The sequence below is a fragment of the Barbus barbus genome (assembly GCF_936440315.1).
Source record: "Barbus barbus genome assembly, chromosome: 8".
Taxonomy (NCBI): Eukaryota; Metazoa; Chordata; class Actinopteri; order Cypriniformes; family Cyprinidae; genus Barbus; species Barbus barbus.
Window position 1 is genome coordinate 14,104,635 of NC_136736.1, and position 26,325 is coordinate 14,130,959.

The following is a 26,325-nucleotide window of genomic DNA, read 5'->3' on the forward strand; positions in this document are numbered from 1 at the left end:
ACCGAATCAGTGCTGCCCACTCTTAATTGTCATTCCTGGAGTTTAACAGGATAGTAACAGGGCACTTACCAGAGTCACCCTTTGCTCCCTTGTTGATCAGTGCCAAAGCTGGGACACCCGGTAAACGTCCTTAAAGACGCATCCAATAATGTCAATCAAATTCCGTGATCACAATCCACATCTCGACATATATACCATAATATCACGTACAAAATGAGCAGGATCGCAAAAATAAACAGTGCAACCAGTATTGCTTTGGTGACTGGGGATATTAAAGACTGCATGATACCGGCGAGCTGGAGAAAGCAGACACCGTGAGCGCAATGAAGATGGATACACGTTCAGGCGCCAGCAGCGTCCGATCCGGTCCGTATCTGCATTGGTGCGTGCCGAGTGGGGAACCTAGAGTGAAACGCGTGGGCTCTTCAAAAACATGACACGCGAAAGAGCTCTGCCTCATCCACTGGTGATCTCTCACACCATTTACGCAAGGGGGCACGATACTCTGAGGTCCCTTCAGGATACCCATCATCCAATATTGCTTGCTCAAAAAATAAATTAAATCTTAATTGATACGAATCTTAATGTTAAATGGGAAAGATCTTCAAAAAAAAAAAAAGGAAAGAAAAAGAAAAGGCTCTTCATAATTAGGTTGCGTTACAAAATGCTTTTTTAAAAATCTAATCTTACAAATCTATAGGTTTTGAAATGAGTAGATGCTTTTGGTATTAGTGTTTTTGTCCCACAAATGAGATGTTTTTGTTACCAGATCCGTTGACAAAAATGGCAATGGGCTGTGTTTTATTTCAACTTTAATCCCAACTGTGCTAGTCAAGTCATGTAGCCGATGGTGATTCTCAGTGAGTCGGATCAGAAATATTTCCTGATTGGACGCTTGTTGCAACGCGTTCGTTTAACACTAGATGGCGTAAGAAACCAGTGTTTTTGCTGTCTGCTAGGGGGCGCTATCGCATGCCACCACTAATGCCAAAAATGTGTTCATTTAAAATTAGAAGCGAATCCAAAATTGTGGCACGCGCACGTTCAGTGACTTTTGAGCAGAAAAAACAACCAACAACATATGTTAATCATAAAACACAATGGCACTGTTAGTCTATTAAGTAGCCTAAACACGCTGTTTGTACAAAACTATGGCAGAAATCACAGGCTGAAGTTACAACGTCACCTTCAGCAGATGGTTTTACCTAAAGATGAAAAGATCTTCTCGCCGCCGTAAGAGTTATATATTTCCCATTAATTTGCTATGCATAGCCTATATGAAGAATGTTTTTAATAATTCATCCACTACATAAGCCATAAGCTTTTTTTCTAATGCTCACGAGCTCAAAAAAGCGCAGGTAGGGCGTGGCGAGGCGAGTCTTTTTCCTGCACCAATCTAATAAGACTATATATATACAGACAGCCGAACTGAGAAACAGCATTGGGCCACGTGTGGATCACTCAGAGGGGTGGGTCACTGAAGTTACTGCTCAACTTTACCTTCGAGATACTTGTAGTTGTTGCTTTCAAGGCTCCTAAAGTCTTATATCTTTGTGAATTATTGAAAGTTTGTTTTAATCTTATATATTTCCATAGCAAGATGGCTTCATATATGTGGATTTTACTTCTTCTGGCTAGTCTTGTGGCAACAAGAGCGCAAGGTATGGTTTCCTATCTAAACTGTTTTGACGATTTGTTTTGGTAACAGCGCTTGTAATAGTTGTAGCACTGGGAAGTATCGTGCCCAAAATAACGCAACAAAGACGCAGGAGTCACTTTTTGGCGATTGCCACTGCTAACCGTGCCCTGTATGAACGATAAAAATGCTTGTTTTAATTGCTCGTAACTAAACTGTAATTAAAGCAATGGATTAAAAATGTTTGCCCAATATGCTGGATACCGTTTTGTATTACGGGAATTGAATGTTTGAAAGACCAAAAAACTTTGGTTTGGTGCATTGGTTTGACTCTTATGAAATCTTTCCACATACAGGCTGCATGACTCACCAGCCCATGTGAAGAATGGCAAGACAATTGTAGTACCAAGCGTGTTTCTGTAACATCACGTAATCCCTTACGAAAATTAACCATGCTTTTATTTGTAGTAAAGATTACCCATGGTTTTGCTACACTAACAATAGTTTAACCATGGTATTTATAGTAAAACTGTAGTTATACAAGTGGTAAACAATACGCCCAAACACGTGGTTACTACACCTTTAGTAATATAAAACCATGGTTGATTTTCGTAAGAGAGATTTTTAAAAGCATTCCAAATTATGACTTACAAATAAAGCAGAGCTGATAATTAGGTTAATGTGCACAATTGAGCTGTTATTGGTTCCTCTTTGCCTCATAGAGCAGTTTGTTCCCTCCAATTATAATTATAAAACAAACCAAAAATAGTACACTGTTGTTTTAGGCTTTTGTTCAACTTGAAATATTGTAAATCTTATATTAACAATATTTAATGCTAGCAGATGCATGGGTGGCATGTTATAATGTTGCACTGTTCCATATGTTTTTTTTTTTTGCAGGCATATGAGTGAGTGAAAATAAATAATTTTGGCAAACGCTAACACAACATTGTTAATGAACCACTGATAACTTAAGCGATTGCATAAACATGCACCCAGATAAAATGATCGCTCTGGTTTCAGTTGTGATTCAACCACCAGTCATCATCATGGGTTTTTACGTAGACCATAATGAAAACAGTCCATTGCCCTAGCAACGTAACCACAGGATGCGGCCTCTGCCAGGGTGTTTCGTGTGGCAAGCACACAGTCGCACGCATAACGTCACGTGTAGTGTACATACGATAACGTTTGTTTAATTTATGGTAAAATAATTTTACATACAGTTTTGCATTGTCACCTCAAGGGTTGGGAGGGTTTGGTCACAATGCGAATCTAATACGACACACAATAGATACATAGTGTATAGCTGGGTGGGGTTTTCATGTGAAAGCGAACTGTCAAATTCCAATCATTTAGCCTAGTCAAGGCTTTTACCCTCTGGGAACAAGGCTGGTTTATTTTGAGTTGGTGACAGATGTTTTTTTTTTTTTTTTGTCTTCCTATTTGGGGGTTATGCAGTAGTAACTTTGCAAAAGGAAAAGCACTAGATACTGTCTTGTTACTAACTTGAATACTTTAAAGTTAGCTGCAATGCTAATAGCCTTTATATTTTGAAATGATTTCAAGAAAACGATTACTTTCAGTGTCATTTGAGTTGCTTCACTTGAGTTCGATTTGCATCCTTTATTTGGGTTTTGTACTGTGGTGTGGATCGGGCTAATTGGTTTCCATTCGATCAAATTTAACAATTTGGATTGCTAATGAACTAGTTCATAAATTAATTAGTCAAATTCCATTAAGCATTTATGTGCTGTTTATTGTAATGAATTTTATATATCAGTTTTATTTGGAGTATGACTGCGTATTGCTTTGATATGCATAAATGTGTTGCTTGCAGTGGAAATATTGACCTTAGTAAATCCAATGAGTGCTTTTGGAGTGGCTGGATGCTTTCTCTATTGGAAAGGGTTTTTACAGATTTTAAAGGACCCAGATTGGAAATTTGTATATGCCAGTTTTCAAGACATGCACAGTTTTGATTTAGTTAAAAGAGATCAGAGTTCAGGGATTGAACTGGCCATAAAAGTACTAGAAAATTCAAAATATTATTTTTTTTTTTTCTTGCAGATTTTTCTTTGGACCTCTCTGATGCTCTTGGTGATGACGAGCGTAAGTAAAGAGGACTTTCTATTTAATTTGTATGGTCATCTTTGTTGATGGTCTACTTTTTGATATTTAATGTTATATATTTAAATGTCAATAAATGAATATTAAATATAATATAGTTTGCAAACAAATGTGGATCACCATACTCCCAACCGTGTAAACGGTTCTAGTATATCATTATTTATATTGTCGTTTCAAACAATTAACAATATTATTATGATCCTAAGCCCCTGCGAAGCCAACAGTGAAACCTGCCCCACCGAAAAACCCAGATTCAGGTAACCTTTAACATTATGCTCAAACGTATTTTAGTTGCTATATTTCATAATTGTATTGATTTAAGTTAGGCACATTGAAGTATATGCAGAGCCTTATTTAACATAGTTTTGCCTTGCTCTTGTAGGATTTGATATTTCAGATGCCTTCGATTTGGGTAAGTGTGTTTGGGCTCAGAAATATTCACAAAAAGAGTTTAAATAAATTGTTGTCGTTTTAGTCTGTAATTTTTATTACACTTTGTGGTTTCCTTTATTAGGGCCTGCTGATTATATGATAATCAGTGCATTGATTTAAAATTTATATATTTTAATTTGAACTGTCCTGTATAAGCTTATTATAATTACTCTACTCAAAAAAGTAATGGCTTTGTGGAAAAATTGGACTTATCAAAATCTGCAGCTGCATGCAGTTTAATTTTAATTAATTTTTTTTTAAAATTGTAGTTCAGTAAATTCCTCTTAAACCAATTGAAATTCCACCATCCCTTGGTTTTCAGTTTAATAACTAAACTTGAATTACCCTAGATTCAAAATGGAAAAACTGTATGACCATTGTTTTTGTACACAGACCCTAAAAAACCTGCAGTGGTTCCCCCCAAAACAGAAGATGGTAAGAGAATATTATACTGAGGTGTTTATGTAATTAAGTGTAAAGTTTGTGGGTTACACTTTTATTTTAAGGTGCCCTTATTATCATATATTAAAGTAATATTAATTAGTAACATATTGCTAAAGCTTAGGGTTAGTTGAAAGTAACTATATGCAGCAAGGACGCTGTTGAATGAAATGCTACCAGATTATAGAGTAATGTTTAAGTGAGCCAAAGTGCATTTATTTTAGGTAATTTATTGATGCTTTTGTTTTCTTTGTAAATAAGTGCTTTAATATAATTAATGTATTGCATTGTTCCTTTATTTTATTTGCAGATAAAAAGAAACCATCTGGAGGTAAAATATACATATGCATACACGTCATTGTCAATTCTGTTTCTACTTCAAATCAGGTGTTACTTCATTTTTGTACAGTAATCAAGCTGCCACTGTAAAAATTAACATGATGTTTTCATTCTCAGATGACTTGGATCTGTCTGATGCATTTGGTCCAGGTAAAAATGAGTGGTTATGAATTTTCTCTGGAACTTTGAGGTTGTGTGTAGTGTGCATTTGTTATGTTTACTCTCTCTTTCTTTCTTTAAGAAGAAGGTTTCATTAAATAGTCATGTTAAGCTTCAATTAGCTTTTATTCATGACTATTACCAGTGCTATTAGTTATCCTGTTTTTCTTGTTTTAAAGGCGCTATTTAGAATGATTTGAAAGACTAACAGATTATTCCATACGTTTTCTTTGTATTTTTTTCCCACTATTTCCAGATACTGAACCCCAAAAACCTGCAGTCCCACCCAAAGAGAGAGGAACTGGTATGTTTCTGCCAACATCTTTTTGTTAAGGCCATTTCACACTGAGTGCGATGCGAAAAAGCGAGGCGAATCACAGATGAATGGTGCTTTCACGCCAAGTGCGAAATAATTGATCGCCTTCTGCTAATTCACGCCGGCCAGCAATGCATTTTTCCTCAGATATGTATCTCGTATATGGATTTAACATTGTACGCTGCTCAATATACATTCAATTTAAGTTATACAATTTTTATAAATGAAGTTTGGTTCTACCCCAGAAACAAACTATCTATAATGCTTACAAGAATACATCTAAAAAATAAATAGAGGTACAATTAGCATCAAGCTACACATGAAAATGTATGTAATTATTGGGTTTGTACCCCCCCCCCCCAAAAAAAAACAAAGCTGTAAACCTAAGGGAAACACTGTTTCCACAAGATGATATGATTCTTTAGGGTCTTAATGAAAAGTCTATAACATACTTTGGTTAAATTTTCTCAATGGTTGTGTAAAACAACAGCTGTTTTAACCCGTTTTGGTGCATTTCTCTTTAAATGCTAATGAGCTCTGCTCACCCCGCCCCTCTCTTCTGTGTTGTGACAAGCATTCTCTGAGACTTAACTATAGCTGCATTTTTCTAACTAGCACATTGTTAGGAGATTAAGGATTGTGTGCACATTTTATCAGTCATTTTCAATTCAGTGAAGAGACAAAATTGTGTAAGTTAAAATAGTGTATTTTTACACTTTAAAAAGTCTATCACACTGCTGTTCTCATAAAACTTTCCATTTATTTTTTTATTAAGGTGGTGGAAGTTTTGATGACAAAGACCTCTTTGATGTGAATGAAGGGGGTGACTACAAGCCCGAAGGAGGCAAAAGTGGAGGTTTGCATCCTTATTTTTCTTAGCTTTGGGTTTTCTTAGATTTCTATGACTCTGATATAGCCAAGTTTCAAGTCCAACCCATTTGCATGCCCTAGATGCAGTCACAATTACCTAAACCTGAAAACATTTGTTTTTAAATATTCTTTCTATGAAGTACATCAGCGCTTTGAGTGAAACTGACTGTGTTTTTTTTTTTTTAAGGAGGAGGAGCTGTTCCAGAGTATAATGAAAATGGTATTTATTTCCTTAAATTCATGGAAAATACTTTGCAATTTGGTTTAACTTTTTCATTTTTATTTCGTAATCTTGAATAGTAAAATATTTTTCAAATTTTTCTTGAAATTCATTTGTTCATGTTTCTCATTAGGTGGAGGCTCTGATCAACCTCAAGGTAAATATTAGACATTCATTTTATGCGAATTGTATTTAAGGTTTTAACTCCATCTATCAGTAATTGTTTTGGAAAAACTGTCGGCTACAAATTGAAGGTTGTTATGGAGTCCACCGAAATATATGAAAACGAGTGCCTCTGGGAAGTGTCTTTGCTTTAGCTCTCACTCACTCTGTTCCTCACTTTACTTCTAGCTGTTTATCCTTTCCGAAGCTTGGTTTTCTTGCCAGTGTTGTTGTCTTTCCCGGTGGAGTTAGCATGTCCCCTGCTTCAGATTGTTTCTTTAATCAAGAATGAGACCGTTCATGAGTCTAACCACAAAGCTAAAATATTTTAGCCTACAGAGCAAGACCATGAAAACTGCACTAGTCTGATGACTAACTGTCACTCAGTTCTTATATAAGGACAGGGCGGTTCAACAGACAAAAACAATTATTGTGGGCAGTACATGTTGACGTTTTCCACTAGCAGATGTTTTCTTCTATGTTGGAATAGTTAAATGGTTGGTGAATAGTCGAATGCTGCACATTTAGTATATTTGAAGACTGATTGTTTTAACTGCTCATTCTGCCAGTGGCTGTGCCCTAAATCTCTGCTTCGATTGCCTGTTGTTGCAGATCTTAACCAGCAGTGGCTCCAGATGCTAGTCGATAAAATACCAGAAGGCCTCAGTGTTTGGATTTCCCAGTTTAATCAAGTAGTAAAGCCCCTGCTAGAGCAGTTACGGGGACTTCTGAATGTAACAGAGGAAAAGGCAGAGCTCTAACTGTCCTGGATCGCAACCTTTGCTTGTATTGGGTTTTTAAATGGTTTTACACATTGTTTACATGGTTGGAAAGTTATACTTGGTTTTAAGGCTGGGACTGCTGGTTCTTATGGTCTTTTCAGGATGAGATGCATGTTTGGTAATGATCAAGTGATTAGTGATTATTGATTTAGACATTTGGCAATGAGTAATTAATCTTATTGTATTACTGACTAGTTTCTTTGTGTGTTGGTAAAGGTTATAAGACTATACACTTACTGTTAAAATGTTTGGAGTTGGTAAGGTTATTAAAAAGCATTTAAAAAAAATCTACTTTTTATTCTTCAATTAAATTGATCAAAAATATAATTGAAATAATTTTAAATTGTAATTTTACAAGAATATTTCATAATACAGTACAGTTTTCACTGTATTTGTAACCAAATAAATGGTAAGCTTGGTAAGCATAAGAGATTTCTTTCATAAAACCATTAATAACTTCTTTAAAAACTTCTTTAAATCTTACCAACTTAATGATATTATATATTTCTATATTAAAAAAAGCAGTAGGTGGAAGCCAAAGTATACAAGTGAATGATGATTCTGGCTGTGAAATAAAAATCATAGCATTTATTTTAAATAAGGGATGGATCTTTTTCCTCAGGATATCCCCTTGACCTCTGGTCATTGTGTAAACACAAGAAGAAGGGGACAAAAACAATGTAGATGTGAAGTGTGGCCAAGTATGGTAACCCATACTCAGAATTTGTGCCCATCCGCACACACACCCGGATGCAATGCTGTGGTGCCCGGGGAGCAGTTGGGGGTCCGGTGCCTTGCTCAAAGGTCTCACCTCAGTCGTGGTACTGAAGGTGGAGAGAGCTGGTCATTCACTCCCCCGCTGACAATTCCTGCCCAACCTGAGACTCGAAACCCTCGACCTTCGGGTTACAAGTCCAACTCTCTATCCATTAGGCCATGACTGCCCCATAAAAAGTTGCACCACGCGGTTCTCGAACCCACAACACTATAGGCTTCGGAGCCAGTGGCTTAGCAGAGTGCACCACTCAGTTGTGTAAGGCACACTCTGAATCTTTGCCAGTAGACATAACAGATTGACTGGTTTTGCATGGCATGTCTCAAATGAGGAGTTTCTCATCTCAGCTGGTCTTATGGTACAGTGAATTAACCCCAAGGCCATGTTGAGCATTCCATTACTGCGTTTCCTTTGTCTCTGCTCATGGCTGCCATTGTATTTCCCATTTCTTGAGAATTAATTTTTGTGGATGAATCATTGTCGCACGATTCTCTTTTGGCTAAAACTTGGTTTTAGACTTACTTGACCTCAAGAAATGTACCAGAAGATTGAAGTTGGCAAATGTTTGTCTGTGTGTGGGTCTCAACCAAAAGCTTAGCGCATGCAGGGATTATGCTGTCCCAAATCTCAAAGAGAGTAGAGGGATGTTTTTAACCCCAGACGCTTTGATGTTTAAGGTAAAAAGAGGCTGATTCATTACACAGACAATCTTAAAAATACATCCTCATTATTGCCATCAGTGGTTTCACGAGAAACCTTTAACATAGGCTATGTTCAGACTCCAGGCAAAATGAGATTTTTTTTCCCTCCATCAAATCAGGTCTTTTCAAGCAGATTGTCTGCACTATTAATTGCAAGTGATCAAATCAGATTTGTGTGTCCAGACGTAACCAACTTATCTGCATGGGTTGCTTTGGTTATGACGCAGACGTACCCACTTTTTTTTTTTTTTTTTGATGAGGATTTCTCCAAATAAGCTGTCAAGTCGCGGTTACGAAACTCCTCTGTCGCACAAGAAAAACTCTGCGATGGAGGAGACTAGTATATATTGTATACATGCCCAACTTACACACAACCCATCTGAATATGCAAAAAAACTAGAGAAGACCATAGAACCTTTCTGTTAATCAAAAGGTTCTAGTGCTACAATGGTTTTATATTTTCTTCACACTATTGGAAAACCCCCTTTTGGAGAATTATTATTATTATTTTTTTTTTTTAACCACACATGACAGGCATGTATTTTGAAGCACATGGTAGTTTGCATGTACTGTTGTTAATCTTTTGAATATTTCCATGTTGGCTGGTTTTGTTTTTCATGAAGCACCCCTTTTAACATTGGTGTTTGTTTTAATGTCTTGGTTCACAGTTTTGTTCAGGCTAATGATTTGTCTGGTTTCTTTTCCACAGAAGTAGCTATTTTCTGTCACTCTTTGATTTCTTGAAACATTTTAGCAGCTGTTTTGTATCTCTGATTCTTTTTAATAAAGTGAAATGTGAGAATTCCCTCTGTTTGGTTAATGTCATAGTCACGTCCCAATGGCGTTGACCTGTTCTTTTAATTGTCAGCACATCTCACTGTGTAAACACCATCAACAATGGCACAGTGAGAATGTACTGAGCATGTGTGAAGAACACTGGCCAGCCAGCTAATTAACAGTTGCCTCTTATCTAGCTGCCGGAAGTTTAGGGAGACAAATCTGCATCGCTTCAGATCTGAAATAATTTTGCAGTCTTTGGTTTAGATAAGTAGTTTGCTTAGTTAGTTGACCTTCTCCTGCATGTGTGGTGTGTGTGTGTGTGTGTGTGTGTGTGTGTACGTACACAAAAATGAGTTTAGCAGGCAACGCCCAGCATGTTTACACTGGATAACATGTCCCAGTGGTATCACAGCAACTCAGCAACTAAATTTCTAGTTTATTAAATTGCACAATTTGAAATATGTAGTGACTCACTTTTAGTATTATGAATCACTCTCTTTCTGATCTATAGTACAATTAAATCATTTCATTTATTGACTGTATGATTTTAAATTAGGCTGTAAGTCTCATAAGTCTGTATGCATGCTGTAAACGTACTAGTTGCTAAATCTGTTCGATTAAAAACAGGTCTAGTTGAAGAACAATGTGAACAGTACCATTTGCCAAGTTTTCTGTGAAGAATAGGAAACAGCTGTTTCACCCCCTAGTGGCCAAAACTATTACCGTTTGCTTGCCCTCCTATTATATTCCCATGTTACTGTAGTTTTGTTATCAAGCTCTAATGAAGCCATTTTAAAACATTGCACACTCTTAAAGTATTTTAAAACCACCCCTCTTGTATTGTGTGTTCTGTCCCTTTAAATGTATAGGAGCAGAAGGTGGAACCATGGCTGCCATCATCAGTTCTGTGGGTGTTGCTATCCTCGGTGCCGCCTCAAGTTACTTTGCTTACCAGAAAAAGAAACTGTGTTTCAAAGTACAAGGAGGTGAGTTTGCCACTATTCTTCAGTGAAAGAATCAGAATCCTTATATAAGCACTACCTTGGCTTTGATTTTATATAAGTTGCTTACTTTTTTGAGCAGTTCTGATTGCAAAAACAAAACAACTCTAGACTTCAAACTTTTTTACTCTTAAAACCTTTTAATCATTTGCTTCACAACTGTATATTAACACTGGTGGGAGCCACAGTGCTTGGGTTATTTTGAAGAAGCTCAACTTAAGCAGCAGCTCTTGTAGAGGAAGTGGGGGTTGGGCGTATGACGTGGCAAGCAGTTTAACTGCTTTGCTTGTATTACAAAAGCCCTTGGGTCCTCAACAGGTGGCTCTGTGGCGCAATGGATAGCGCATTGGACTTCTAAGCTACACTTAGGGAAGTGATTCAAAGGTTGTGGGTTCGAGTCCCACCAGAGTCGTATTTTTTGAGTGTTAAAAAGATTAATTAGTACAGAGTTGTCCGAGTGTAAGTTATGTCAGCATAAGACAGGATTTATGAAAATGGCATTAACAAAATTAATTAATTGGATAAGCTACAAGGAAGCTTTTTTTTTTTTTTTTTATAGGGCAGGATCCAGAGAGTGGCAAAGACCATGGTACTCAATCTGATCCTCAAGGTAAGTTTTTTTTTTTTTTTTTAATTAATTTTTTCCTGTATATTATGTTTTAAGCTTAACGTGAGTCTAAGAATGCAATTCTGGCATGATGTCATAAACATCTTTCTTTTTTTTTTTTTTTCAACCAACATTTCATACCACGGAGAGAAGTTATATTTGTTTGACCAGTTTTCTTTTATATGGATTCCATGCATTCTGATACAAGTCTCACCTAGTAGATAACATGATTTACTATTTTCTCTCCTAAAGTTTTCAGCAATCTGCTCCGTTCATCGTAACTGCGTTGGACCTGCACACTGGAAGTATATATGCACACTGAGCATAGCTATGGAGAGCCTAACCCTATGGGAAACATCTGTTACATGAAAGGCTGGTTTAAAACTAATGTTTTAAGAATTTTAGTGTAAGTGTGTTTTTGTTTTATTTTCATTTTTTTTATTGGAGTATCTAAGTTGTATTGACTCTAATCTTTATTTTGTTTAAGAATGTGTCTTTGTTTTCTGTATTCAGTCTTTTGTGTAACTAATTGTTCACCTTTAGAGGAGGTAGAGTCACTATAAATGGCTTTTAGTGTTCTTTTAGTATTTCAAATAATGCCAATGTTAGATACTGCACTTCAAAAAGACAAATTGTTACTATTTTTGTGGAAATACAGCAAGTTGTGTAAGGGACTTGCTATTGTAAAGCGCAAGCTGTCTATACAGGTGAATGCATCACTCAGGCCAGAGCCAGCACTGATGAGGGGGAGACTGAGGTAATGAAAGGGGGCAATGACGTAGCACAAAATAAAAAGCCTGCTTAGCAAATGCAGATGGCAGAGTAGCCAGTAATAAAACAAAATGGCATCAAATTAGAAAATCTGACATCCAGGAAATATAATGTCTTAGGGCAGCAGGTTTACCACAAATGCAGTCTAAAGAGAAGTGATACCACCACAACCACCAGAAATGCTTTTACAATGAAACACATTGAGGCCGATTTCCTGACATAACATTCATTGCGGCCTATTTAACAGATGCATCATTTTAAGTTTAACAAATTGAACAGCAACAAACAATACAGTAAAATAATCAACTAACTACGATAATCTAGCCCTCTATTAAACATAAAATAATGATTTCATCATACCTTTAGCTTAGTCAGTAGTGCTGCATAATGCCTGCATTTAGATGAACCGCTTGCGGGAAGGTTGTGTTTCAGATGTAACAATTAAAATGCGACTTTGTGAAACAGACTGTCTAAATTGTTGATAGCAGCATCATATTAATGCTAGAAAGCCTATTCATTTGGCAATTGTGTTTTTTAAATAAACCATTATTTCATAAATAAAATCTATATTCACACTCATCTTGAGTGAGGGGGGCAGGATATTCTGAGTGCCGGCCCTGATTTAGGCTTTTGTTCATTTTTGCATTACTCTGAATTAGAAACTGCCGCCTTTACCGATCAAACAGAGAACTCTGAGGAAGAGGATGATGATGTTGCTAATAATTTATGCTGATGAGTGGCAAAATGTCATCTAAAATAAAATGGAGTTTAAAATGATGGGATGCCAACTCACTTCTGTATTATTTGCATTTTTATATTTAAATACGTTTAAAATAGAATGGAATAATTTGACAAGGTAAAAAGACTTATTTCTGTAAATACTGCTGGAGATGGATGAGTTTATAATCACAAGCAATTTGCATTGAATGCGTGTGTAATGCATCTCTTTTACCATCCAGAGAAATTATGATTGATGATTTATTGTATGTGTAATAAAGTGTCTAGTGTCTATTTGCTGTTTCTTAACCAAATAAAGTCTATGTCCATTTCTGGATTAATAATTATTGTTCATTCTGATGTTGCAGAAATATAATGCAATATTGTATTGTTTCATTGAGCGCCGCGGTTGTTTTCCCTTCAGTATTCAGTGTAATAAGTATTCGGTATCTAGATCTATCTTCAGTCGTAGTAGCGGGGGTTGAATGACCCCTGTCGCGTGACCGTTAGGCTATAACAGTTTTCACTTGCCATTGAGCATGGACTGAGGCGCGCTGCTATTTGAAGATAGCACGACTATCGTTTCATCGACTTACCATTTATTTTATACGCTGCTATTTACTTTATAGCACTTGTTCCATACAGATTTCGCTCATTACACAGAAGAGCGATAGAAAAACTGAGATGGCGGGTAAGTTCACCCTTCTTATGCCGTTTTCGTCCAAATGTCATACACTACTAGACATTAAAAAATATAGCCTAATTGAACACCCTTAAATCGTTGACTGGATAGGATGTGTGATTTGTTTTGACCTATTCAACTTAGTTATTTAAATAAAAATGGCATATGAAATGTCACCAATAGTATAAACACTTGAAGCCTGTTGTTTCGTTCAAAGTTCAATCACTGACCACACAGTGAAGTGTCTTTGTGCCATCTGGGGGTCAACCAGCTCATCACTGGCTGCTGAATGTGATGGTCAGTGAGTTAAACTTGAGACCTTGTGTGCCATGTATTTGGAAACCTTCCTTGCTAATAGAGTCAGAAGTTGGACACACTTTTTTATTATTGTATTGGTAAGACTTCACAATGTAAGGTTACATTAGTAACGCATTCAAATGAACAATGCATTCGATATAGTATTAATTCTTGTTAAAAATAATAAAAATGCATTGTTCATTTTAATGCGTTACTAATGTAACATTATATTGTGAAGTCTTACCAATACAATATGCCTTCTTTTTATTCACTATGTGGTACATTTTGTCAAAAAAAAAAAAAAAAAATAGTTTCATGCATTTAGGCATAAGACCAAAGTTTGGTTAAAACACAATATAAGATCATCATTTAAGTCAAATGTGTAAAACAAATTTGACTATAATATTGTGTTTGCCCAAAGCACATTTACTGCACTCTTGTCTTGTTTTTACCAGTTCTGTCTGATGTTTTATCTGTCTCTGTCTCTCAGGGGCTCAGGCCTTTGTGACCCTAGCCACCACAGATGCCTATAGCATGGGATGTTTAGTAGTAGGCAAACGTTTGCGCAGGCATGGAACATCGAGGAAGTTAGTGGCTATGGTTTCCCCCAATGTTTCCAGAGCATCAAGGTGAGAGAGTAACTTCCTCCATTGATTCTGAAACAACGTTAATGCAAATTTCATTCTGTACCCTGATTTTAATTACACTTTGCCATGCGTTTGCAAGTCTGTAATAGTTTTCAGTGCAACATTAATTTTATTTCCGGTTGCTTCCCATCTATTTTGGATTGTCTTTCACTTTTTTGGCTCATTGATTTTTATGCATTTGCCTAGATTGGCTCTGGAGGACGTGTTTGATGAAGTTGTAGTGGTAGATGTGTTGGACAGTAGAGACGAGGCTCATCTCACCTGGCTGCGACGTCCTGAATTGGGGGTCACCTTCACCAAACTCCACTGCTGGACCCTTACACAGTACAGCAAGTGTGTGTTCTTGGATGCAGACACACTTGTGAGTACTTGACAGTAAAGATGGCTACTAAACACCTAGGTCCTAGGTGTTCAAAGTTATTGCTTTAGGAACATATATATCCAAAAGCAAAGTCACAGACTTTTTATTAATAACCTTTTAATCACAATATGCAATAATAAAATTAACAATGTTACAGTGCAGGTAAACTACAGACTTTTAGAGAATAATGCACGAGTTGTTGGTCCCACAATTTGGCTATAATATAGGCCAACTCTGTGCCGCAGGTACTGTGTAATGTTGATGAGCTGTTTGAATATGAAGAATTGTCTGCTGCACCTGATCCAGGCTGGCCGGATTGCTTCAACTCTGGGGTATTTGTGTTTAGGCCCTCCCACAGTACCCATACCCAAATACTGGAACACGCTGCACAGCACGGCAGCTTTGATGGTGAATCACACGGATATATTTAGCTGATATTACATTCAGATCTTTTAAGTTCAGTCTAAATCAGATGCGCTCAAAGCCTGTTGGAACTTTAATTAGCCTCAAATGCTGCTTTGTCACATTTGTATTTTTTAATCTTTAAAAACAAGAACAACGCATATACCATTCAAAGGTTTCAGTAAGAGTTTATTTGAAAGAAATTAATACTTTTATTCAGCAAAGATGCATTCAATTGAAAGTGACAGTAAAGGTATTTATAATATTGCAAAAGATTTCAAATAAATGCTGTTCTTTTGAACTTTCTATTTATTCAAGAATCCTGAAAACAGTCAGAAATGTTTCTCAAGCAGCAAATCAGCACGTTGGAATGATTTCTGAAGAATCATGTGATGTTGAAGACTGGAGCTATGGCTGCTGAATATCCAGCTTTGCATCAAAGGAATAGATTACATTTGGGAAAAAAATAAATATATATATAATCTATTTCACAATATTTGCTGTGTTAGCAAGATTTACACAACAACAAGATTTATTGTGTAATATTAAAATGATAGTTCACCCCAAAATGTACATTTTGTCATCTTTTACTCACCCTCATGTCATTCCAAACCTGTATGAGTTTTTTTCTTATGTTGAACATGAAGGTATTTTGAAGAATGCTGATAATCAAACAGTTGATGGTCCCCATTGACTTCCATAGCATTTCTTTCCCTGCTATGGAAGTCATTGGGGACCAACAACAGTTTGGTTCTTCAAAATTATTCAAAATATCTTCTTTTGTGTTCAACATAAGAATACAAACCTATACAGGTTTGGAATGACATGAGGGTGAGTAAATGATGACAAATTTTTGGGTGAATTATCTTTTTAATGTTTTTTATGTTTAATTGTATTCTACGATATTCTTGGTGAGCATAAGGCGTCTTTCAAAAAACAAAAACACGTAAAAACAAAAACCTTACCAACCACTATCTTAAAATAGTAGTGTAGGCCTATGCAACACTGCATTGATTCTTTTTTTTCTGTGCACAATAATTTAGTACTACCAATACATTTATTAATGACATTATTATGCCATGTCGGGTCATGTATAGGTGGAGACCAGGGTGTTTTAAACACTTTCTTCAGTGACTGGGCAGTAAAAGATATCAGGAAGCATTTACCATTTGTGTACAACCTCACAGCCGGTGCCGTTTACACATATCTACCAGCATTTCAGCAGTATGTTTTCACATAAACTCTCATTAAGTATACCAATTATTCCTGTATTTGTGAACTGTTTATTAACTAATCACATATGACATTTTATGCATACACAAGTATGACAAATATGCATTCTGGTTTATACAGGTATGGCCACCATGCAAAAATTGTCCACTTCCTGGGTGTGTCACGGTGCACACACGAGGGAGGAACCAGGAACACGCAGACGAGGATATATCTTCAAATAATAATCTTTATAACATCAAGGCAGGGCAAGACAAGGCAAGGCAGGGTAAACCACAGACAGGAACACCGGGGAGTAACGAGTAGACCAGACGAAGTTTAACTGAACAGACAGAACTATAAATACACACGCAAATCATAGATAATGAGACAAACACGGCTAGACAAGAATTAACTAATGATTACGCTTAACAAGGACAGGAAACAAACCAAATATGGGCACAAGGGGCAGGAACACATGACAGACACACAACAGTTCCCTGACATAACTCCCCCCTCCCGAAAGGCTCGTCCCGAGCCTTAACAGTTCCATCAGGGAGGGGGGGTGGGCGCTCTGGAGGCCTCTCAGGACAGACACGGACCACAGGACGGGGACCTCCAGAGCGGAACAGACAGACAGGACCCATGGCGGAGCAGGGAGCTCAGGAGGCCATGGCAGGTGGTAACTGTGGCCATGGCATCCTTCTTCGGCCCACCCACTCCACCCAGAGCTCTACTACCCCCCCCCAAAATTTCCATGGGGAATCCAGGGGGTATCAGGAGCCCTCCGGGGCTAGACAGACAAAACACAAGACACGACAGGAAACCCTCCAGGGTCAGACAAACACGACAAGACATCCCACAGGAACCAGAAGCCCTCCTGGGCTGGCTAGGAAGCTGAGTCTTCCTCTGGGCACGACGAGGAGTCAGGGGCCCTCACAGGGTCCCTCAGCGACCTCCTCCACTTCTGCGACAGGGGGGGCAAGCGGCTGCGACTGGCCTCCATGGCCACAATTCAAGGAGCCGCCTGCCCCAGACGAGTCTCCATGGACAAGACAAGACATGGCATGACAAGGTAAGTTTAAAATGTTCCTGTGGGCACAACAAACACAAACACGGCTCTCCTGGCCGTGACATGTGGACTTGATCCACGGAGAGGGTATCGGCGACCGGCAGGCTTGAGTCAGCGGCAATCCGGTGGGCTTGAGTCAGCGGCAATCCGGTGGGCTTGAGTCAGCGGCAATCCGGTGGGCTTGAGTCAGCGGCGGACCGGCGGGCATTGAGTCAGAGGCGGACCGGCGGGCATTGAGTCAGAGGCGGACCGGCGGGCATTGAGTCAGAGGCGGACCGGCGGCGTGCACAGGGGAGCCGCGGACGGCGGCGTGAACAGGGGGAGCCGCCGACGGCGGGTTGGCTTTCCCCGCGGACGGCAGCGTTGATCTCCCGCGAACGGCGGGCACGGTGAAGCCGCCGACGGTGGGTTGGCTTTCCCCACGGACGGCGGACTTGGGTGAACCGCAGGTGGCGGCGTGAACTCCCGCGAACGGCGGGCTCGGTGTGCCGCGGACGGCGGCGTGAACTCCCGCGAACGGCGGGGTCGGTGAGCCGCGGGTAGCGGCGTGAGCCGCCGACGGTGGGTTGGCTTTCCCCACGGACGGCAGCGTTGATCTCCCGCGAACGGCGGGCTCGGTGAAGCCGCCGACGGTGGGTTGGCTTTCCCCACGGACGGCGGACTTGGTGAACCGCAGGTAGCGGCGTGAACTCCCGCGAACGGCGGGCTCGGTGTGAGCGGCGAGGTTGGGATAGCCGCGGGCAGCGGCGGACATCTCCCGCGATCGGCGGGCTTGACTTCAGGGCTCGCGGCCAGCGGACTCGCGGCACTCGCGGTGATCCCACCAAACTCCCACGCCCACTTGACGCGGGCTAAGGCAGGATGACGAGCGGCGACTTCCATGCCGCGAGGGACAGACAAACAGGAACAAACAAAAGACTTTTAAAAACGAAAAACAAAACGAGGTGAAGGGGCGCCGCTTACTGTTGGGGTCTGGTCTTCTGTCACGGTGCACACACGAGGGAGGAACCAGGAACACGCAGACGAGGATATATCTTCAAATAATAATCTTTATAACATCAAGGCAGGGCAAGACAAGGCAAGGCAGGGTAAACCACAGACAGGAACACCGGGGAGTAACGAGTAGACCAGACGAAGTTTAACTGAACAGACAGAACTATAAATACACACGCAAATCATAGATAATGAGACAAACACGGCTAGACAAGAATTAACTAATGATTACGCTTAACAAGGACAGGAAACAAACCAAATATGGGCACAAGGGGCAGGAACACATGACAGACACACAACAGTTCCCTGACAGGGTGAGACTAAGCCCTGGCACCTTTCATATGATCCACAGGCTGCCAATGAGTCATCTTTTAGGGATTCCAGCAATAAATTTCAGCAATTTATGAATTTATGGTGGGTGGAGTACTACAGTCAAAGACGGCTACAAGTTCAGAAGGATGACAAGAATGAAGACTATGTAAGAGTACACTCACATCAGATATGTTTTTTTGTTGTTGTTGTATATAGTAATAATACATACGTGGCCCGTTTGGCTGTTCTCATGACTTAGTATCCGCAAAATGCATAAATCGTTTATCCAAAGCAACTTTGTGTTCAAGGAATACAAACCAAAGTTTTTGCAAACGATCACTTGTAACTGCGAAAGGGATAGACCCCCCCCCCCACACACACACACACAAAAAAGAAGATAATTCTGTCATTTAGTCACCCTTGTGTCATTCCAAACATGTATGACTTACTTAACATGAAAGAAGATATTTTGAAGAATGTTGGTAACCAGACGTTTCAGTTCCTATTGACTTCCTTTGTATATTTTGTCCATATATTTGAAGTCAATGGGCAACAAAAATCTTGTTTTCAAACGTTCTTCAAAATCTTTTTGTTTTTTTTTTATGTTCCACTGAATAAAGCAGTTAATGGGTTTGGAACCACATGAGGTTGAGTAAATGATGACTGAATTTTCATTTTTGGGTGAACTCTCATTTTAACAGACCATTAGCATAATTATCTTATTTAATGGACCTAATATTAAATTGTATTTAAACTGTCAGTCATCTCTGGTCTTTCTCTTGGTTTGCAGTCAGTGCAGCAGTTGGTTTCTCCAAAGACACATCAGACTCCATCACAAAGCCAAAAGAGCAGCACTGAAGCCCACCTCACAGAGATGATGATGCCCTCTCTACCTCTGACTTTGGACTCACTAACAATCAGCTCTAGCTCATCTGAAAAGTCAGAGGAATCGGTAAGTGGTACTGCCCAGAGAAATGAAGGTTTGAAGAACTGAAATGAACAACTGTGAAAAATGACATTATGCAGTTTTGATTCGCCTCTCGCTTTGAGTCTTCCTCTAAATCAACTCCACCTCCTTTAAAAGCATTGTGCCCTCTGGGCTTTTAGACAAATCCAGTGACACACCCAAAGTGACTCACCACAACACAAAGAGAGCATAAACTAGATCAGATGGTTGCAAAAACACAATGAATGCAAAGAGTTCAGTTTACATGCAACGCAAAGGCTTAACGATTAAACTGGGTCAGAACCTTTGATTTAAGTAAAGAATAAAATTGTTGTCAGTTTGCTGTTTATCCATTCAATCCATTTCCTCCATACTCCATTGCAGATTTAGTTTGAACCAGTAGACACATTCCATTACCTCACACGAGTGTACATGCTTTATGAATTAAAATTCATTACATTAAGCATTTATGCTGCATACATGCTTGCCTTCGGCAGGCCCTTATTTTTTTATTTCAAACAATTTTTTATGAATAAATGAACACATGCATTTAACAAAAATACAATAACAAGTTAAGTTCAGCTGAAGCAAAGTTAAGAAGCTAAAGTTTGTCATTTCATATCATGCCCACCATATCTCAGTCCCCCCCACCTCCAAATCCTGATTTTGAATTAATCATTTATTGCATATATTGTGAATGTGCATATATTTTGTCATGCGTATTTTAGAAGGCCTGTGTATTTATTTAATTACTTATTTATCCTGTCACGTCAGAATATTCTCTTTGATGTCCTGACTGGTGGGGAGACTGAAGAGACCCCTGTAGTCAGCCCTCCATCTGAGCAAGAGAGTGAGCGCACAGAACCAGAGACTGCTGATGATTCTGCCACAGCCACTGGAGAAGCTGTATGTAGAAAAATATGCGGATTTACCTGTTTTGGGGAAAAATGGCTAATTTTGTTGTTGCAGTTCTTTTAATGCTTATTAAATCTTTCCAAGATACTTTAATATCTCAGCTTTGTTCAAAAAGTTCAAATTTGTTCATTTTTATAATTAATAATAACTAATAAGTGAACTTTGGGGTATTTGAAATAAAATAAACTTTAACTAAACAAAAGATAACAATATTAACAGTTATTTTATTTCAGCTTGTTGGCAAGGCAACATTTAACATTTTCATTTAGCTTGTTTAACTTGATTTACTAAAATGAAATAAAATTGAATAAAAACTAGAAATATAAAAAAACAAAATGACAAAACAATTACTAAAATATAAATAGAAAATGTGAAAATAAAACTATTTCAAAATATGAATAAAAACTAGTATATTTAAAAAATATTATACTAAAATAACATTGCTTCACGAAATGAAGTTTGAAATGGGTCTGTTTTTGTAAATACTGCCATCTAATGGTGGCACATTAACAGTTTTTAGACTTAAATTTGCAGTCATGAATCCACCAGTATATTTCTCGCCAGAACTACATATAATTATAATTTTGATAGCAATGGTGTTATTAAAGTTAGATTTTTTTAATACGGTCCCTTAAATTGCAGGCTGCTGCTGAGACAGAGGTGGATGACCTGGAGCATCGACGCATGTGGGAGGAAGGTCGCGCTGATTATATGGGTAAAGACGCCTTTAACAACATCATGAGGAAACTTGACCTGTTCCTTGATTAATTCTGTGTGTATGTGCTGAATGTGTGTTTATGAGATTATATAAAACCCTATCTCTATATAGTTTCATTTGTACTGTATATCCGTCATCATTACAACTGTTACATTTTGTTGTGTATTTGGCGCAATCACTGGATCATATTAAAAATACTATATATATATATATACAGGTACATCTAAAAAAATTTGAATATCGTGAAAAAGTTAATTTTGTTCTTGTAACTTATTTCAAAAAGTGAAACTTTCATATATTTTTGATTCATTACATGTAAAGCATTTCAAAAGTTTTCTTACAGCTCATGAAAATCAAAACTCAGTATCTCAAAATATTAGAATATTTACATTTGAGTTTCAATAAATGACCATCCCTACAGTATAAATTCTGGGTATCTCTTGTTCTTTGAAACCACAATAATGGGGAAGACTGCTGACTTGGCAATGATCCAGAAGACGAACATTGACGCCCTCCACAAAGAGGGTAAGTCACAGAGGGTCATTACTGAAATGTGTGGCTGTATCAAAGCATATTAAATGCAAAGTTGACTGGAAGGAAGAATTTGGGTAGGAAAAGGTGCACAAGCAACAGGGACGACAACAAGCTTGAGAATACTGTCAAGCAAAGCTGATTTAAACACTTAGAAGAGCTTCACAAGGAGTGAACTGAAGCTGGAGTCAGTGCATCAAGAGTCACCACGCTCAGACGTCTTCAGGCAAAGGGCTACCAAGCCACTTCTGAACCAGATACAACACCAGAAGCGTCTTACCTGGGCTAAAGAGAAAAAGAACTGGACTGTTGCTCAGTGGTCCAAAGTCATCTTTTCAGATGAAAGTACATTTTGCATTTCATTTGGAAATCAAGGTCCCAGAGTCTGGAGGAAGAGTGGAGAGGCACAGAATCCATGTTGCTTGAAGTCCAGTGTGAAGTTTCCACAGTCAGTGATGATTTGGGCTGCCATGTCATCTGCTGGAGTTGGTCCATTGTGTTTTCTGAAGTCCACAGTCAACACAGCCATGTACCAGGAAATTTTAGAACACTTCATGCTTCCTTCTGCTGACAAGCTTTATGGAGATGCTGATTTCATTTTCCAGCAGGACTTGGCACCTGCCCAAAGGTACCAAAAGCTGGTTCAATGACCATGGTGTTACTGTGCTTGATTGGCCAGCAAACTCGCCTGACCTGAACCCCACAGAGAATCTATGGGGTATTGTCAAGAGGAAGATGAGAGACACCAGACCCAACAATGCAGATGACCTGAAGGCCGCTTTCAAAGCAACCTGGGCTTCCATTACACCTGAGCAGTGCCACAGGCTGATTGCCTCCATGCCACGCCGCATTGATGCATTAATTCATGCAAAAGCAGGTATTGAGTGCATAGAAATGAACATACTTTTCAGAAGCCTGAAATTTCTGTTTAAAATATCCTTTTTTTATTGATCTTATGTAATATTATAATTTTCTGAGACCCTGAATTTTGGGTTTTCATTATCTGTAAGCCATAATCATCAAAATTTTAATAAATGAAGGCTTGAAATATTTCCCTCTATGTGTAATAAATCTATATAATATATGGGTTTCACTTTCTGAAATGAGTGACAAAAAATATTGACCTTTTTCACGATATTCCAATTTTTTGAGATGTACCTGTAAATAGAACTTTTGTTAAATGTAAACATCTAGATGTAAAAATCTAGTAATTCAGTTTCCATATTATGAACCTATGCGTGATAAGATCTATCTGTATGATTTAGCCTTTGCTGTGATCTTTTGTTTGCAGTTTTCTTAAAGAGCTGACTGTATGCTCTATAGCTGTTAACGGAGACATTTTGACACTGTTTCAAATCAATGATTTAAGTATTAATTATTATTAAATCATGAGAAAAGAATTGAGAGAATGATTTAGCATTTATTGTCAACGTCCAACAAACATGTAACAAATCCTTCAACCAAGAGAAAATGTGCCGAACAAATAATGGTCTTCAACATGTCTGTCTTTGCAGTGCCTTACAGCTAAATTGTCATTTTTTGCCACTAGAGGTCAGCCTATAAACACTCTCTAGCTTTAACAACTCCACTGGCAGAACATAACAGTCTGAGCTTAAAATGTTTCAAAAGATGTGTCTCTCTTTTAGAGATGCTTAACACAACCCTGTCTCCAAATGTTATCTGCCAGACACCACAAACTTTTATAGTAAGCAAACTTAGTGGCGAGTTCTATGATGGAACCTTGTTTTTAAACCCTTGTTCCACGTTTTAATATTAGATCCATTTATTACCCTCAGCCTCTGCCTTTTTAACATGACAGTTCTTTAAAGTCATGAACTATTTATGCTTATGTTACTCAGTCAATTAGAAAGCATCTTTCTTTTGATTTGGTTCAATAAATCATGCCAGTCACGGTATATTGAGGTCTTAGCTTCTGATGCTCTCTCTGTCTTCATATGTTCTAAACTGAGCACAAGAGAGATCTAATTGAACTCTTATTCACTCTAAATGTGTATTTTAGCCAATACTGTAGTAAAATAATTGACGGTTGACATTTAGACAAACCATATACTTTTACATCCATCAACATATGGCACTGGACAAAAACAGTTGAGCAATCTGAGAGATTACCTGTGCTGTGTGTCACAGTCTGGTACATATCTATGTGCCATGAAACGAAGTAAACTGTGTTTAAAGTGTTTCAGAGTCATGTATGAATCCAGTAAGGTTTATTTGCCACGTTCTGTGGTTGTGTTGTTGGGATTTTGTTGTTTTTCCTGCTTTCTTCACAGATTTCACACAGTTTTATGTTCCTTCCATGTGAATAATTCTGCTGTAAAAAGTTTTCACCCATTGCAAGTTAAAAACTTAAGTTTTGTGGCTGCCGTAAAATTTGAAGTTATATTAACTTAAAAGCACAAGTCATATCAACTCACGATTTTAAAACCTAGTGCTGAGTTGCTTTAAGTTCATTTGACTTTACAATATTTGCTGTTTCAAAGTTTAAAAAGTTTTAACATTAATTTACAAGTTATGATAATGGAAACTTTATTTTAAACACGGATAAAAGAAAAATACTATATTTGTTTGAAACAACATTTATAATTTTTTTACAAACAGGTTTTTAATATTAAAACAGTACAACCTGCCTGTGCATGCTAATGCGTGAATGCCAGTATATGTATACAACAAGAGCACAAAAGTAGCAAAAACAAAACTGCTAAGAAACTGTCAAACAAAGTTGAAAATATATTCATACCTAATTGGAAACAACCACTGAGACAAACTTGGAAAAACAACTTTTTTTTAAATCATTTAAAAGGAGAAAGGTGTCCTGCAGTGCAACATCGTAGTCTTCGTATTAGGAGGCCAGCTTGCATGCCCTTCTTGAGTGTATAAAGTGTCTCACCATGAGCCTTTAAAATCAGGTTATTCTATATACTCTATACACTGATAAACTCATTCAATATTTTGAATAACAAAAAAGTGATGGTTTAAAGCAGGGGTGTCCAAACCTGCTCTGAGGGTCACTGTCCTGCACATCTGAATCAGTTAACCAAGCTCTTACTGGGCACACAAGGCAGGTGAGTTGCGGCAAGTTGTAGCTAAACTCTGCAGGACACCAGCCCTCCAGGACTGAGTTTGGACATCTCTGGTTTAAAGTTTGAATTTTATGAAGCAACGCGAGTGCTTTGTTTGCACAAAAAAAAAACATTTTTGTATTTTTTACCACTTTATTTACAATATTATCCAAAGCTTGTTCACGCTACAATGTCGACTCTTGTGTGAACACATATGCGTCATGGTGAGAGTGTGTTCCAGATCAATATTTTTGGAAATAAATTGGTAAAATATGTTTTTTGCTCAAACAAAACACTTAAGTTGCTTCATAAAACTGAGGTTAAACCACTGGAGTCACATGGATTACTTTAATGATGTCTTTTCTACCGTTCTGGACCTTGAACATGGTAGTTAAGTTGCTGCCAATGGGGGGACAGAAAGCCTTCGGATTTCATCAAAGATATTTTCATTTGTGCTCTGAGAATCAACAAAGGTCTTACAGGTGTGGAACAACATGAGTGAGTAATTAATGACAGAATTTTAATTTTTGGGTGAACTATCTCTTTAACAGGCCAAACCACACTGACCGGTGGATCTGCAGCTCCAATCACAGCTTCTACATCTTCCAGCCCATGACCGGAGACCAATCGAACTCAGCTTTCTAATGATATATGAAATATACGAAAAAAACCTTTAAAGTCATTCAACGTTGGCTCATCTTAATAAGATATAGTTTATACACTTTATTTATAGAAATGCAAAACTTACTCTTCATCAAGTCTCAGACTCTCAGTCAAACAATGTGTGCCTGTAAAAATAGAAAAACAATTATGTAGAGAAAAATCCCTTTAAAGTGGTTCAAATTTGGACTTATCTTAAGATATAGTTTATACTCTTTAATTGGTACAGAAATGCAAAACTTACCCTTCATTCAGTCTCAGACTCGCAGACAAACGTGTGCTTGTAAAAAGAGACTAAACAATTATGTAACTTAAATGTACTTGTAAACAACACACACAAGCAACGATATTTCCTACACAACAGCCTCATAACACATTAATGATCTGAGCTGCCTAAAAAAATTAAGATGGATCCTCACTGTAAATTTTACTGACAAAACTTGTGACGTTTAATTCATGCGTAACGTAGTAGAAAACAGCTCTGGCATTGTCTATCTCGCTTATATTATCCTAGTTTGTATGCACGGTTGATAAAAATGTTAAAAATACGCTTACTTTAACTTACTCAGTAACGTTACGAATACCAACTCGCACGAGGCGAGTGTGGCCTGACTGACTAACGTTAACGTTAGGAGACATTCTACCAGAAACGTACATTGGG

General features: G+C 38.1%; 2 protein-coding genes across 3 annotated transcripts; both read left to right on the plus strand.

The window, feature by feature from the left end:
* Nucleotides 1-1,421: 1,421 nt before the first annotated feature.
* LOC306873907 (CD99 antigen-like protein 2) lies at nucleotides 1,422-13,191 on the plus strand. Its single transcript, XM_079423456.1, has 15 exons — nucleotides 1,422-1,469; nucleotides 1,597-1,661; nucleotides 3,707-3,748; nucleotides 3,973-4,023; nucleotides 4,149-4,178; nucleotides 4,592-4,633; nucleotides 4,950-4,970; nucleotides 5,096-5,128; nucleotides 5,394-5,441; nucleotides 6,229-6,309; nucleotides 6,511-6,543; nucleotides 6,677-6,700; nucleotides 10,613-10,729; nucleotides 11,304-11,354; nucleotides 11,604-13,191. Exons 2-15 carry the CDS (start codon nucleotides 1,601-1,603, stop codon nucleotides 11,630-11,632), a joined length of 663 nt encoding a protein of 220 aa, XP_079279582.1. The 5' UTR covers nucleotides 1,422-1,469; nucleotides 1,597-1,600; the 3' UTR covers nucleotides 11,633-13,191.
* Nucleotides 13,192-13,303: 112 nt separating this feature from the next.
* On the plus strand, nucleotides 13,304-25,724 carry LOC306873904 (glycogenin-1-like). 2 transcript variants are annotated; one of them, XM_079423445.1, is made up of 10 exons: nucleotides 13,304-13,530; nucleotides 14,309-14,447; nucleotides 14,652-14,826; nucleotides 15,072-15,234; nucleotides 16,326-16,452; nucleotides 16,582-16,618; nucleotides 18,816-18,980; nucleotides 19,605-19,766; nucleotides 20,535-20,666; nucleotides 21,318-23,317. In XM_079423445.1, exons 1-10 carry the CDS (start codon nucleotides 13,524-13,526, stop codon nucleotides 21,441-21,443), a joined length of 1,233 nt encoding a protein of 410 aa, XP_079279571.1. In that variant the 5' UTR covers nucleotides 13,304-13,523; the 3' UTR covers nucleotides 21,444-23,317. The 2 variants fall into 2 exon arrangements, with proteins under 2 accessions (XP_079279571.1, XP_079279570.1); XM_079423444.1 differs by lacking the exons at nucleotides 16,326-16,452; nucleotides 16,582-16,618 and adding an exon at nucleotides 25,556-25,724 and having other exon boundaries at nucleotides 15,072-15,158; nucleotides 18,855-18,980; nucleotides 21,318-21,390.
* Nucleotides 25,725-26,325: the final 601 nt, after the last annotated feature.

Excerpts from the sequence above, each read along its gene's own strand:
- LOC306873904 (XM_079423445.1), top strand. Across the intron at positions 18,981-19,604 it reads ATGACAAGAATGAAGACTAT|TCAGTGCAGCAGTTGGTTTC; the intron begins GTAAGAGTACAC and ends CTTGGTTTGCAG. Across the intron at positions 19,767-20,534 it reads CTGAAAAGTCAGAGGAATCG|AATATTCTCTTTGATGTCCT; the intron begins GTAAGTGGTACT and ends CTGTCACGTCAG.
- LOC306873907 (XM_079423456.1), top strand. The coding sequence starts at position 1,601 with ATGGCTTCATATATGTGGATTTTACTTCTTCTGGCTAGTCTTGTGGCA. Across the intron at positions 1,662-3,706 it reads TGTGGCAACAAGAGCGCAAG|ATTTTTCTTTGGACCTCTCT; the intron begins GTATGGTTTCCT and ends TTTTTCTTGCAG. Across the intron at positions 5,442-6,228 it reads ACCCAAAGAGAGAGGAACTG|GTGGTGGAAGTTTTGATGAC; the intron begins GTATGTTTCTGC and ends TTTTTTATTAAG.